This window comes from Tachyglossus aculeatus, unplaced genomic scaffold (genome assembly GCF_015852505.1).
Source record: "Tachyglossus aculeatus isolate mTacAcu1 unplaced genomic scaffold, mTacAcu1.pri SUPER_34, whole genome shotgun sequence".
Taxonomy (NCBI): domain Eukaryota; kingdom Metazoa; phylum Chordata; class Mammalia; order Monotremata; family Tachyglossidae; genus Tachyglossus; species Tachyglossus aculeatus.
In genome coordinates, this window is record NW_024044839.1 from 3,161,721 (window position 1) to 3,177,177 (window position 15,457).

At 49.8% G+C, this 15,457-nt stretch overlaps 1 protein-coding gene across 3 annotated transcripts in view; it reads left to right on the plus strand.

The window, feature by feature from the left end:
- RPTOR (regulatory associated protein of MTOR complex 1) overlaps positions 1 to 15,457 on the plus strand; it is a 241,393-nt gene that overhangs the window by 198,732 nt on the left and 27,204 nt on the right. For all 3 annotated transcript variants that reach the window (XM_038741988.1, XM_038741989.1, XM_038741990.1), the window contains 5 exons: positions 3,944 to 4,054; positions 7,725 to 7,830; positions 9,482 to 9,596; positions 10,355 to 10,479; positions 14,668 to 14,772. In XM_038741988.1, the coding sequence (XP_038597916.1) occupies positions 3,944 to 4,054; positions 7,725 to 7,830; positions 9,482 to 9,596; positions 10,355 to 10,479; positions 14,668 to 14,772 (562 nt within the window). The remainder of the gene's footprint in view (positions 1 to 3,943; positions 4,055 to 7,724; positions 7,831 to 9,481; positions 9,597 to 10,354; positions 10,480 to 14,667; positions 14,773 to 15,457) is intronic.

Below are 15,457 nucleotides of genomic sequence, written 5' to 3' on the forward strand. Positions count from 1 at the left end.
ACCATTATAATTATTATTATTATTAAAATAAATAGAATAGTAAGTATGTAATAATAATAATAGTATGTACAAGTTATTTATTTATTTATTTTACTTGTGCATATCTATTCTATTTATTTTATTTTGTTAGTATGTTTGGTTTTGTTCTCTGTCTCCCCCTTTTAGACTGTAAGCACACTGTTGGGTAGGGACTGTCTCTATATGTTGCCAACTTGTACTTCCCCAGCGCTTAGAACAGTGCTTTGCACATAGTAAGCACTTAATAAATTCCATTATAATTATTATTATTATTAAAATAAATAGAATAGTAAGTATGTAATAATAATAATAGTAAGTATGTACAAGTTATTTATTTATTTATTTTGCTTGTACGTATCTATTCTATTTATTTTATTTTGTTAGTATGTTTGGTTTTGTTCTCTGTCTCCCTCTTTTAGACTGTAAGCACACCGTTGGGTAGGGACTGTCTCTATATGTTGCCAACTTGGACTTCCCAAGCGCTTAGTCCAGTGCTCTGCACACAGTAAGCGCTCAATAAATACGATTGATGATGATGATGATGAAGTGGAGGGGAAACCGCTGGAGGTTCTTGAGGAGAGGGGAAACGTGGGCTGAACGTTTTTGTGGAAAAGTAATCCAGGCAGCAGAGTGAAGTGTGGATTGGAGAGGCCAGAGGCAGGGAGGTCAGCAAGGAGGCTGATACAGTAATCAAGGCGGGAGAGGATAAATGCTTGGATTATCATGGTAGCAGCACCTTAACCCACTCCCCACAATCCCTGTCCCCTTTCCACCCTCATACCCAGAAAGAGAGCTGGCAAGACTCCCCATCTCCCTCACCCTACCTCCTTCCCTTCCCCACAGCACCTGTATATATGTTTGTACAGATTTATTATTCTATTTATTTTACTTGTACATATTTGCTATTCTATTTATTTTGTTAATGACGTGCATTTCGCTTTAATTCTATTTGTTCTGACGGCTTAACACCCGTCCACATGTTTTGTTTTGTTGTCCGTCTCCCCCTTCTAGACTGTGAGCCCGTTGCTGGGCAGGGACCGTCTCTGTACGTTGCCGACTTGCACCTCCCAAGCGTTGAGTCCAGTGCTCGGCACACAGTAAGCGCTCAATAAATACGATTGAAAGAAAAGAAAGACCTGAGAGTTTCCAGTCAGGACTGAAGAGGCCCAAAATGGCATCTTTGGGCTCTCTTGGCTCTTGGAAGTCGGCCCCTCCCAACCATTCATTCATTCAATTCATTCAAGCGCTTAGTCCAGTGATGATGATGATGATGATTCAATCTTATTGATTGAGAGCTTACTGTGTGCAGAGCACTGGACTAAGCGCTTGACCACAGTCGGCGATCCCTTTTTATACCAGCGCTCCCGAAGAAAGATTGGCGGCTTTGGGTTTATCAGGTTTTTAACTCACACGACGACTTAGGGGCCTTCACAGATCCAGTCTGGGTTCCTTCGGTGAAAGGAGGTAAGGGCCGGTTAAGTCTGACCACACTCCTGTCAGCCGCCGCCCCGCCTTCCTGGGGCTGAGGGTCAACCAGATGCCCCCATCCGGGGCCGCTCTGCGATGGAGCGAGCCAGACGGCTCCCCGACGGAGGCCGAGCCCCCTTCCCCGCGTCCCCCTCTCCCCTGTTCCCCTCCCCGTCTTGGGGACCAGCCCCTGCGGGCGGCCAAGCCAGATGTCCCGCCGTCTGCCAGCCTGGGCGAGATAGAAACTCGCACTCGTTTTCAGTCTGGGCCAGAATTTCCGAACTCTGCATCCTGGCGGAGCCAGGAACATTACAAAAATCTCCTCATTCAACCCCACACATACAGACAGACATTTAACCCTCCCCCTCTTCAAAGCCTTACTGAAGTACCATCTCTTCCAAGAGGGCTTCCCTCCCTCCTCTTCTCCCGCTCCATTCCGCGTTGCCCCGGCTTGCTTCCTTTATTCGTCTCCCGGCTCCCTCCGCCCCGTAGCATTTATGTCAATCCGAGAGCTGGGAGCAATCCCTTGTGGAGGATCAGCTTGGCTGTACATTTTCCAATAGCTGGCCCGCCTGGGTCAGGTTCTTAGGGCCGGGAGTCAGAAGGTCCCAGGTGCGAATCCCGGCTCTGCCAGTCGTGTACTGGCTGGCCTTGGGCAAGTCGATTAAGACTGAGAGCCCCCCATGGGACAACCTCATCACCTTGTAAGCTCCCCCGTGCTTAGAACAGTGCTTTGCACATAGGAAGCGCTTAATAAATGCCATCATCATCACTTCTCACGGCCTCAGTTTCCTCAACTGTAAAAATGGCGTTTCCCGTCCTCCCTCCTATTTAGACAGGGAGGGACAGGGACTGTGCCTCACCCGATTAACTGGCCCGTGCCCCAGCACTTAGAAGAGTGTTGAATACATAGTAAGGGCCTAGCAAATGCGTTTTTAAAAATGGTGAGCCGTCCCAGAGGACCGGCTCAGTGTGGCTTTTCATCATCATCATCATCAATCGTATTTATTGAGCGCTTACTATGTGCAGAGCACTGTACTAAGCGCTTGGGAAGTACAAATTGGCAAAATATAGAGACAGTCCCTACCCAACAGTGGGCTCACAGTCTAAAAGAAAAAAGGGCTGACGAAAAAGGGATGTCACCAGACGACATCCGTTCTCGGCAGGAAAGGAGCGGTGGAAGTCCATCAACCGGCTGATGATAAACTCATTCTCCCCCGGACGCCTGCTATTTTCCCTACGAGAGACCCTCTGGGCAGGGGCGGGGGGCTCGGCCCCTCCAATTAAAGCCAGAAGGAGAGGGTGGGAAGGGTCTGCGTTAGCTCTGCTCTGCACACAGTAAGCGCTCAATAAATACCATTGAGTGAAGGAACGAATAAATACGATTGAATGAATGAATGTTTTGCTTTGTTGTCTGTCTCCCCCGCTTCTAGACTGTGAGCCCGTTGTTGGGTAGGGACCATCTCTGTATGTCGCCAACTTGGACTTCCCAAACGCTTAGTCCAGTGCTCTGCACACAGTAAGCGCTCAAAAAATACGATTGAATGAATGAATGAATCTCTATATGTTGCCAACTTGTACTTCCCAAGCGCTTAGTCCAGTGCTCTGCACACAGTAAGCACTCAATAAATACGATTGAATGAATGAATGAATCTCTATATGTTGCCAACTTGGACTTCCCAAGCGCTTAGTCCAGTGCTGTGCACACAGTAAGCACTCAATCAATCCATCAATCAATCAGTCGTATTTATTGAGCGCTTACTGTGTGCAGAGCACTGGACTAAGCGCTTGGGAAGTCCAAGTTGGCAACATCTAGAGACAGTCCCTACCCAACAGTGGGCTCACAGTCTAAAAGGGGGAGACAGAGAACAAAACCAAACATACTAACAAAATAAAATAGAATAGATACGTACAAGTAAAATAAATAGAGTAATAAATATGTACAAGCATATATACAGGTAAATAATGTGGGAAGGCCTCTGGCAGGAGAAGTGTCTTCAATAAGACTTTCAAGAGGGGGAGAGTAACTATCTGTTGGATTTGAGGAGGGGAGGGCTTTCCGGGGCAGGACGCGGGCTAGGGGTCGGAGGCGAGAGAAACAAGAAGGAGGCACAGTGAGAAAGTTGGAGTGAAGTGAGGTAGGAAGGGGCAAGGGGATTGACTGCTTTAGGGTCAATGGTGAGGAGTTTTTGTTTGCTGCAGAGGTCTGAGAAGAGTTCACTTGAACTCTTGATTTATTGAATCAATAAATACGATTGAGTGAATGAATGAATGAATTAGCCCCCAGATGCCGAATTTAGTTTTCTCCGTGCTCTCTCCCCCTAGACTTTGAGCTCGTTGCGGGCAGGGAATGCATCTGTTTATTGTCCCCTTGGACTCTCCCAAGCGCTTAGCACAGTGCGCTGCACACAGTTAGCGCTCAGTAAATACGATTGACCGACTGACTCTCCGCCCGCAGACCACGGACGACCCCGACGACGCCGTGGGACACAAGAGTTTCATCTCGGCCACGATGCAGACGGGCTTCTGTGACTGGAGCGCCAAGTATTTCGCCCAGCCCGTCATGAAGGTAGGCAACCCTGTCCCCGCTCTAACCCCTACAAGACCGAGGGTAGGAAGCGCGGAAAAGCCAGGCACGCCAAAATCCTGGAGCCACTAAGAATTCCGCCTTCCTTCCTCTGGGTCCCTCAACCGTAAAATAGGGATCCGGTACCTGTTCTCCATCCTTCTCAGACTGTGAGCCCCATGCGGGACAGGAACTGCGTCTGATCTAATTAACTTGTATCTACCCTGGTGCTTAGAACGATATTTGTTACGTAATAAGCGCTCAACAAATGCCATTAAAAAACACCTCCCGGCGTGACTGAGGGAGAGTCCGTTTTGTCAAACTTTTGGATAAAGCCCGTCCTGTTCCCCACCCTGTAGTTTGGGACTATGAGTGAATGAATGAATGAAGCCTTGGTGGGGGGCTCCCTCTTCAAGGGGTGAGCCCTCAGCTCAGGGAATATCTCCGAGCGCTTAGTCCAGTGCTCTGCACACACTAAACGCTCAATCAGGACAATTAAATGAATGAGTGAATGACGGGGGCTCATCCATCTATGTATCTGTATCTATATATACACACACATATATACTATATATGTGTATATGTACATATATATATATTGTGTGTACATATGTATATATACACATATATATGTCTCCCCCTTTTAGACTGTGAGCCCACTGTTGGGTAGCGACTGTCTCTATATGTTGCCAACTTGTACTTCCCAAGCGCTTAGTACAGTAGTAAGTGCTCAATAAATACGATTGATTGATTGATTGACTAGGAAAATCTCCCACCTCCCGACCCTCTCTCTTTCTCTCTCTCTCTCCCTCCAGCCTTCCAACATGGCATGGTTTATTCCCTCCCTTCTTATTAAGCACATTTTTCTCCTTTCTCCAGGTTGCTATTGGTGAGGTGAGGGTGGGAGCTTATGAGTGTAATAAATCACCAAACAGCAGGCACGGGCGGTACGGGCTTGGTCTATTTCCTTTTTGGGGAGTCTTCTTGACCGGCAAAAGAAAAATGGGTTGATAAGGGGCGTGGCTCCCATTTGGAGCCTGCGAACCTATAGCATCATCATCATCATCATCAATCGTATTTATTGAGCGCTTACTGTGTGCAGAGCACTGTACTGCGCGCTTGGGAAGTCCAAGTTGGCACATATAGAGACAGTCCCTACCCAATAGTGGGCTCACAGTCTAAAAGGGGGAGGCAGTTACCGTGGTGCTTGTTAAGTGCTTACTCTGTGCCAAGCGCTGTACTAAGCGCTGGGGTGGATATAAGATCAAGCGGCGTGGCTCAGTGGGAAGAGCCCGGGCTTTGGAGTCAGGGGTCATGGGTTCGAATCCCGGCTCTGCCAGTGGTCAGCCGTGTTACTTTGGGCAAGTCACTTCACTTCTCTGGGCCTCAGGTACCTCATCTGTAAAATGGGGATTAAGACTGTGAGCCCCACGTGGGACAACCTGATCCCCTTGTATCCCCCCCAGCACTTAGAACAGTGCTTTGCGCATAGTAAGCGCTCAATAAATACGATTGAGTATAATGATAATAATAATAATAATAATAATAATAATAATAATGGCATTTATTGAATGAATCAGATCCCACAGGCGGTTCACAGTCAAAGTAGGAGGGAGAACAGGGATCGTGCCCCCATTTTGCAGTTGAGGGAACTCACGATGCGCCTAATAAATACCAGTGATTGATTGATAGGCTGTCAGCTCGTTGTGGGCAGGGAACGTGTCTGCCAACTCTGTTCAGTTGTCCTCTCCCAAGCGCTTAGTCCAGTGCTCTGCACACAGTAAGCGCTCACTAAATACCATTGATCGATGGTTCCATCCACTTTCATCATCATCAATCGTATTTACTGAGTGCTTACTATGTGCAGAGCACTGTACTAAGCGCTTTTGCCAGGTCTTGTGGTCTTGGGGTGCTCAGGGGACCGAGGCCCAATCTCCCCTCTTCCTTATCCCTCCCTCACCCCCGCCCCATCTCCGCCGGGAAGTCCTCCAGTCTTCCTCCCCTTCCCCCCATGCGCAGCGGCAGAGAGTTAAAAGAAGCGAATTTCACTGGCGTCCACCCGCCGGGCTCTCAGCGGGAGACTTGAGGTTTGGAAATTGGTTTCTGCATGGCGAGGTGTTAGAAATCCACGGCGGGGTCAGGATGCAGTCTTGTAACACTATTAGAGAGCCTCCCCCCGCCAGGACCCGTGGGAGCGCGGCCGAGCCATGGCCCAAGCGGAGCGCACGTCACCAAGAAACCTCCGAAAAACCGGCGGGGGTAGGTGGGAGGGAGATGAGTACGGAGCGATTCGGAGAGTCTGTCCGTTCAACAGGAATTGCTCGGGGAACGACATCAACCGATCCTCCTGTTGAAGCGGCGGGGTGGAGTTCATTCATTCATTCATTCATTCATTCAGGGGTATTTATTGAGCGCTTACTGAGTGCAGAGCACCGGACTAAGCCCTTGGGAGAGCACAGCACAACAGTAAACAGTCCCATTCCCTGCTCACAACAAGCTTCCAGTCTAGAGAAGCAGGGTGGCTCAGTGGAAAGAGCCCGGGCTATGGAGTCGGAGGTCATGGGTTTGAATCCCGGCTCTGCCAATTGTCAGCCGTGTGACTTTGGACGAGTCACTTCACTTCTCTAGGCCTCAGTTACCTCATCTGCGTCCCACAGCAGATGAGGGGCGGAGGCGGGATTAGAACCCGGGTCCTCTTTGCTCCTCTAACCCGTGTTGCTCCTCTAATGCTAGTTTGGACGTGCCCCGCGTCACAGGGTGGGGTGGAAAGTTCACCTCCGACAGTGGGTTCCGTTTTCGTGATGGGCCAGTGCTTATTCAGGGAGAAATGACAAATGGCCAATAACATGGGGCGATAAACATACCCTGGATAAAAAGAGGGAGAGCAGGTGCCGCTGGAAATAAATTACACTTTAATGAAAATCGGGTTTCAAGGGGGATAGATTAGAATGAGAGATCGAAAAGGCAGGTTTGGGCAGGAAGGGAGACAGAGCGATGTGTGTGGAATTCTAAATAATAATAATAATAATAATAATAATAATGGCATTTATTAAGCGCTTACTATGTGCCAAGCACTGTTCTAAGCTCTGGGGAGGTGACAAGGTGATCAGGTTGTCCCACAGGGGGCTCACAGTCTTAATCCCCATTTTACAGAAGAGGTAACTGAGGCCCAGAGAAGTGAAGTGACTTGCCCAAAGTCACCCAGCTGACAAGTGGCGGAGCCGGAATTTGAACCCTTGACCTCTGACTCCAAAGCCCGGGCTCTTTCCACTGAGCCACGCATATTCCTTCGAACTCCTGGATTCTTGAGACTGGAAGCTCGCCGTGGGCAGGGAATGTGACTGCCAATTCTTTGGCGTTGCCCTGAGGAGCCGCGGAAAGAGCACGGGCTTGGGAGTCAGAGGTCGTGGGTTCAAATCCCGGCTCCGCCACTTGTCAGCTGGGTGACTTTGGGCAAGTCACTTCACTTCTCTGGGCCTCAGTTCCCTCAGCTGGAAAATGGGGATTAAGTCTGTGAGCCCCACCGGGGACAGCTTGATCACCTTGTATCCCCCAGCGCTGAGAACAGTGCTTTGCACATAGTAATCGCTTAATAAATGCCGTTATTATTATTATTATTATTATTATCTCTCTGCCGTCCCTGTTCTGAACTTCCTCTCCTTGATTTTGGAAGATTCCGGAAGAGCACGATTTGGAGAGCCAGATCCGCAAGGAGAGGGAGTGGCGCTTTCTCCGGAACACGCGGGTGAGGAAGCAGGCGCAGCAGATCATCCAGAAGGGTAAGTAAGGAGTGGCAGCCATGGCACCCTCTCAACCCACGTGGTCCGGGCTGGGGCAGGGCAGGGATCGGACCCCAGCGGCGTGGCCTCGCGGACAGGGCCTGGGTTCTAATCCCGGCACCACCCCTCCTCTCCTGAGTGACCTCGGACAAGTCACTTCACTTGGTGGCCCAATGGATAGATCCTGGGCCTGGGAATCTAATCCCGGCCCCTCCACATGTCTGCTGTGTGAGCTTGGACAAGTTGTTTTACTTGGAGAAGCAGCGTGGCTCAATGGAAAGAGCATGGGCTTGGGAGTCAGAGGTCCTGAGTTCAAATCCCGGCTCCGCCAGTTGTCAGCTTTGTGACTTTGGGCAAGTCACGTCACTTCTCTGGGCCCTGGTTACCTCAACTGGAAAATGGGAATGAAGACTGTGAGCCCCCCGTGGGACAACCTGATCACCTTGTATCCTCTCCAGCGCTTAGAACAGTGCTTTGCACATAGTAAGCGCTTAACAACTGCCATCATTATTGTTGTTGTTGTTATTATTATTGTTATTACTATTATTATTATTATTATTATTATTAAAGAAGAGGAAGAAGGCCCCTCTGCTCAGAAGGGTCGACCTGAAGAGAAGGGGCCTATTGCAAATCCCAAATCCCCGTTCTTCCACAGATCAGACCCATAAATCCAGGGTGGGCTCCTTCCCAGACGGAGTGGGCCATGGCTGCCTAAACCAGGCTCCAGTGTTCTGCCTCACTGTCCCCCGGCAAAGTGGGAAGGAAGACTGCCGTCAGGGATGGCGGGGAAAACGGCAGATGGGAGATCCGGAGATGTCAAAACAATTCCCGGGGCCTTAGAATGTTCCAAGCCCACTCTTAAGCACTCCCTGAAAATCATCCCCTCTGTCCCTTGATCTCCAATTATAATAATAATTACATTATTATTAATGCCACCACACCACCTGTATATATGTATATATGTTTGTACGTATTTATTACTCTATTTCATTCGTAATATTTATTCTATTTATTTTATTTTGTTAATATGTTTTGTTGTCTGTCTCCCCCTTCTAGACTGTGAGCCCGCTGTTGGGTAGGGACCGGCTCTAGATGTTGCCGACTTGGACTTCCCAAGCGCTTAGTGCAGTGCTCTGCATGCAGTAAGCGCTCAATAAATACAGTGCTCTGCACGCAGTAAGCACTCAATAAATACAGTGCTCTGCACGCAGTAAGCGCTCAATAAATACAGTGCTCTGCACGCAGTAAGCGCTCAATAAATACAGTGCTCTGCACGCAGTAAGCGCTCAATAAATACAATTGAATGAATGAATGAATGAATACGATTGAATGAATGAATGAATAATATCAATGATGATGATGATGACGGTATCTGTCAAGCACTTATTAGGTGCCAGGCACCGTACTGAGCGCTGGGGCGGATCCAAGCAAATCGAGTTGGACACGGTCCCTGTCCCGTGTGGGGCTCGCAGTCTCCATCCCCATTTTCCAGCTGAGGGAGCTGAGGCCCGGAGAAGCGAAGTGACTTGCCCGAGGTCACCCAGAGTGGCGGAGCCGGATGAGAACCCGGGTCCTTGTGAATCCCAGGCTTGGGGTTCTGTCCACTGGGCCGCCCTGCTTCTCCCTTCAGATCTGCATTTCTCCTTTTCAGGGATCACAAGGCTTGACGATCAGATCTTTCTGAACAGGAATCCCGGGGTGCCCTCCGTGGTCAAATTCCACCCTTTCACCCCATGCATAGCCGTGGCCGATAAAGACAGCATCTGGTGAGTGTCTCTACCCCGTCACTGAAAACTTGTTGTGGGCCTCGATTGTGTTCGCTGCGCTCTCCCAAGCGCTTAATACCAGCCAGAAAGCGCTCAGTAAATACGACTGAATGAATATATTTGCAGAGCTTTGATCCCATTTGGGTTTTTTATTTTTTCCCCACTGCTCCCCTCCTTTAAAGATTCACACTCACGCAGACCCCCACTCCCCACTTCTTTTGGCGAAGGCGGTTCTTTCTTGAACCCCGTTTCGTGGTACAAGGGGGGAGGGTTCCTTCGTGCCCCCCGAGATTCCCCCAAACCTCCCGAAAACACGGTGGGACCACCAAGATCCCTCCGGAGGCTAGGGCTTTGCCATCAAGATGACCTCCTTTCATGACGAGCTCCACACGCACGCATACGCACAGACACACAAGCCCCCACTCCCCACCCCCAAGCTCCGTATGAAGACAAAGCGTTTTTTTCCCCACGTCCGTCCGTCCCCTGGTCTCATTATAACTAGATTTGTAACCGAGCGACTCATAATGGGGTTTTAATCTCATTACTCCCTCGGCGGAGGGAGGCGGGGGGGGTGTTATGGAAAAGCATTAATAAAAAGACACAAACCGCCCTAGGGAGAAAAAAACAAGTTTTAATTTGCAACGAGCCTCCCCCTTGTAATTGAAAAGGTTCCAGTTTAATGGGGGTTTTCTTTTTATCGCTTGTACACGAAGGCTGGTCTCACTCGTCTCGTTTCCTCTCTCTCCCCCCGCCTCAAGTTTTTGGGACTGGGAAAAGGGAGAGAAGCTGGATTATTTCCACAACGGAAACCCCCGCTACACGAGAGTCACGGCCATGGAGTACCTGAACGGCCAGGACTGCTCGCTCCTGCTGACCGCCACAGGTGAGCCGCCACTTCTCCGGAAGAGGGAAAGGCGAGAAGAAATGCCGGTGATCGGGGGGCTCCCACAATGTGCCAAGCGCCGTGTCCGGCCCTGGAGGAAATGCAGATTGGTCGGATCGGACCCGGAGATGCCTCTCACCCGGCGGTCATCATCATTATCATCGATCGTATTTATTGAGCACTTACTGTGTGCAGAGCACTGTACTAAGCGCTTGGGAAGTACAAGTTTGCACTATCGACGGGGGGAGACAGATTTAATGATTGAGGTGTCGGTTAAGAGCGGTACTCTCCGCTGCACGTCTGGGAGGACACAAGAGAGTCAATTATCCCCCCCATGTCCCACGTTCCAAGTTGGAGGAGAATGGAAATTGTAACAATATCATCATCATCAATCGTATTTATTGAGCGCTTACTATGTGCAGAGCACTGTACTAAGCGCTTGGGAAGTACAAACTGGCAACACATAGAGACAGTCCCTACCCAACAGTGGGCTCACAGTCTAAAAGGTGGGCTCACAGTCTAAGAAGAAGAGGAATATTTGGTATTTGTTGAGTGTTTACAGTGTTCAGAACCCAGTGCCAAGCTCTTGGGAAAACCCAATACAACAAAGTTGGTAGACACGCTCTCAGCCCACGAGTGGCGCATCCTAGGGGAAAGAGCCCGGTCCCCGGAGTCACAGGACCTGGGTTCTAATCCCGGATCTGCCCCTTACCTGCCCAGTGACCTTGGATAAGTCACTTCCCTTCTCTGGGCCTCAGTTCCCTCCACTGTAGAATGGGGATTCAGTCCCTGTGCTCCATCCTACTTAGACTGAGGGCCCCGTGTGGGACGGGGACCTCAGCATTCATTCATTCATTGTCGTATTTATTGAGCGCTTACTGTGTGCAGAGCACTGTACTAAGCGCTTGGGAAGTACAAGTTGGCAGCATATAAAGGCGGTCCCTACCCAGCAGCGGGCTCACAGTCTAGCACTTAGAACAGTGCTTGATCCGTTGTAAACATAGTAAGCACTTAACAAATACCATTTTTTAAAAGTAGCTTCCAGCCTGTGCATTATAATACCACAATTATTATTTTCATCATTGTTGTTATTGTTATTATTACTCCAGTGTGGCTCAGTGGATAGATAGAGCACAGGCCCTGGAGTCAGAAGGACCCGGGTTCTAATCCTGCCTCTGCCACTTGTCTGCTGTGGGGCCTTGGGCAAGTCACTTAACTTCTCTGTGCCTCACTTTCCTCATCTGTAAAATGGGAGCTAAGACTGTGAGCCCCATTTGGGACAATCAATCAATCAATCAATCGTATTTGTTGAGCACTTACTGTGTGCAGAGCACTGTACTAAGCGCTTGGGAAGTCCAAGTTGGCAACATATAGAGACGGTCCCTACCCAACAGTGGGCTCACAGCCTAGAAGACAACCTGATGACCTTGTATCCCCCCAGTGCTTAGAACAGTGCTTGGCACATAGTAAGCACTGAACAAATACCATCATCATTATTATCAGTATTAGCTTGGATCTACCCCCTCACCTAGAACAGAGCTCGACGCACAGTCGGTGCTTAACAAATCCGTGGCTCAGTGGAAAGAGCCCGGGCTTTGGAGTCAGAGGTCATGGGTTCGAATGCCGACTCTGCCACATGTCTGCTGTGTGATCTTGGGCAAGTCACTTAACTTCTCTGGGCCTCAGTTCCCTCATCTGTAAAATGAGGATTAAGGCTGTGAGCGCCACATGGGACAACCTGATCACCCTCTGTCCTCCCCAGCGCTTAGAACAGTGCTTTGCACATAGCGCTTAACAAATGCCAATTATATATAGTAAGCTTTGCACATAGTAAGCGCTTAACAAATACCATCATTATCATCATTATTATTATTATTACCATGTGCAGAGCACTGTACGAAGAGCTTGGGAAACTACAATGGAGACACGAACCCTGCCCGCAACGGGCTGACGGAGTACTGGGAGCGCAGCAGTCTTTTAGGTGCTTAGGACAGTGGGATAGTTAGTTCCCAAACTCAAGGAAAATACAGTCCAGTGGGGGCAGGCAGACACGATATATATATTGTTTACATATTTATTACTCTATTTATTTATTTATTTTCCTTGTACATATCTATTCTATTTATTTTATTTTGTTAGTATGTTTGGTTTTGTTCTCTATCTCCCCCTTTTAGACTGTGAGCCCACTGTTGGGTAGGGACTGTCTCTATATGTTGCCAATTTGTACTTCCCAAGCGCTTAGTACAGTGCTCTGCACACAGTAAGCGCTCAATAAATATGATGATGATGATATATATATATATATATATATACACACACATATATATACACACACACATATATATACACACATATATATATATACACACACACACACACATATATATCATTATTATTCAACTCAAACGACAAAGGCTGATTTCTGGCCCAGAGCTCAGGCACTTTCCCTAGACTCTTTCTCTCTGCCAGCCTAGAGCCGGGCCAATGTGCCATGGGCTACTAATTTTCTCGAGCGTTCGAAGGCCTCATCCCCTCTCCCAGCCGCCCTTCGGATCCAGGGAGCGCGGATCCCTCCTCTGCAAGGAACATTTTCACCCTTCCAGTCCGGCTGGTTTCCATCGCTTCTCCAAGACGAGGCTCAAGTGTCGATGTTGAACGTAATTAAGAAGCGTGGGAGGGAGTGTGAAGGAGCTCCTTTGAAACGATCATTTTTTTCCCCCCACTTAACGCAAGAAAGTTTCTATGGAGGGGGACAGAGCCGGGGAAGAAGAGAGGCAAAGCTATTCAGAGTCCAAGATTCGCCAAGGCTTTTCTTTCAGGGCCGGGTAATCTGAAGCACCGTACTTCAGTATGAAGAAGAAGGAAGGAGCAGGCTCGGGTCATTCGTAAATGAGTTCAAGGATATAGTCTGAGGCTAGCTCCGAGGACCAGCGAGTGAAAAGGAAACTAATAGGACATCTTTGCAGTCCCCTTTCCTGGGAGGTTTTTATTGGCGAGATGGGAGACGGTAGAGACCGTGAACGGACTTTCCTCTCCTTTCAATCGTGTTTATTGAGCGCTTACTGTGTGCAGAGCACTGTACTGAGCGCTTGGGAAGGACAAGTTGGCAACATATAGAGACGGTCCCTTCCCAACAGCGGGCTTCCAGTCTAGAAGGGGGCGACAGACAACAAAACAAAACATGTGGACAGGTATCAACTCAACAGAACAGATAGAATGAAAGCTAAATGCACATCGTGAACAAAATCAATAGAATAGTAAATATGGACAAGTCAAATAAATGGAGTAATCAATCTGTACAAACATCTATACAGGAGGGAAAGGAGGTAGGGCGGGGGAGAGGAAAAAGGAGGCAGCCTTCTCCTCCTGGGTGTCCCGCCTGCCGAGTGACCAGTCAGCTAGCGTGCGCTCAGAAGGTGGGCTTTGGGATAATAATGCTAATATTAATTGTGCTATTTGTTAAGCACTAAATGCCAGGCACTGTACTAAGCACTGGGGTAGATATAAGGTGATGATGATGATGATGGCAGTTATTAAGCGCTTACTATGTACAAAGCACTGTTCTAAGCGCTGGGGAGCTTACAAGGTGATCAGGTTGTCCCACGGGGGGCTCACAGGCTTAATCCCCATTTGACAGATGAGGGAACTGAGGCCCAGAGAAGTGAAGTGACTCACCCAAAGTCACACAGCTGACGATCTGGTTGGACACGGGCCATGTCCCATATGGGGCTCACAGTCTTAATCCCCGTCCTCCAGATGAGCTATCCCAGCGCTCAGTACAGTGCCTGGCGCATATTAATACCATTAAAGAAGCATTAGAGAAGCAGCATGGCTCAGTGGAAAAGAGCCCGGGCTTTGGAGTCAGGGGTCATGGGTTCTAATCCCGGCTCCGCCACATGTCTGCCGTGTGACCCTGGGCAAGTCACTTCTCTGAACCTCAGTTCCCTCATCTGTAAAATGGGGATTAAGACTTTGAGCCCCCCGTGGGACAACTTGATCACCTTGTGTCCACCCCCAGCGCTTAGAACAGTGCTCTGCACATAGTAAGCGCTTCACAAATGCAATTCTTATTATTAAAAAGAAAAAAAAATTGGGAAACCAGCCCTCTACCGGCCCCGACCCCTTCCTCCCTGCAGCGGCCCAAGCCCCTGAACCTCGCTCTCTTTCCCCCCTTCCCCGCTCCGGAAGACGACGGGGCCATCCGGGTGTGGAAGAACTTCGCCGACCTGGAGAAGAACCCGGAAATGGTGACGGCCTGGCAGGGATTGTCCGACATGCTGCCCACGACCCGAGGTTAGTGCTTCCCTCCCTCCGCCGGGCGCCGTCGTTCCGAGGCTGGTGGGGTCCCTCCACCCCCCGGGGGGTCTCCACCTTCCTCTGTGCCATCCGGCCAGGGCGACGGGCCACCAGGGGAGCGGGATCGTTCATTCATTCAGTCATATTTAGTGAGCGTTTACTATGTGCAGAGCACTGGGCTGAGGGCGTGGGAGAGGACGGTACAGCAATAAACAGACACATTCCCTGCCCACCACGAGCTGACAGTCTAGAGGGTCACAGGCGGCGGCGTCTTGACCGGGTTTGCGAGCTCGCTTCTCCGACGGAGAGTGTTGCCTGTTGGTTAGCGCCGGGGCTAGGAAGGAGAGCCGGTTCCCTCGGGGCGCCCAAGCTGCCAAAACGGAGATTGTCGTGCCATCCCCTTCCGAGACCCCGGAGGGTCGGAGTTCACGGAGCAGTCGGCAGGCCTGAGCTTGGGGGGGCCCGACTCGGTTTACCCTCCCGTCTCTCCCTTCAGCCCCTCTCCCTCCGCGCGGCTTTGCGTCTCACCAGCTGGGCACGGATCGCTCTGGCTTCAGGCGGCCCACCGTTGGCCAGCGGGCCCCGGGGGAGGCGTCCCGCACTTTGAGGTGGTTAAAAAGTGGCCGGGGCCAGTCACTAGGCTAACGGCCAGGGCAAGAAGTAACCCAGGAGGCCACTTGGG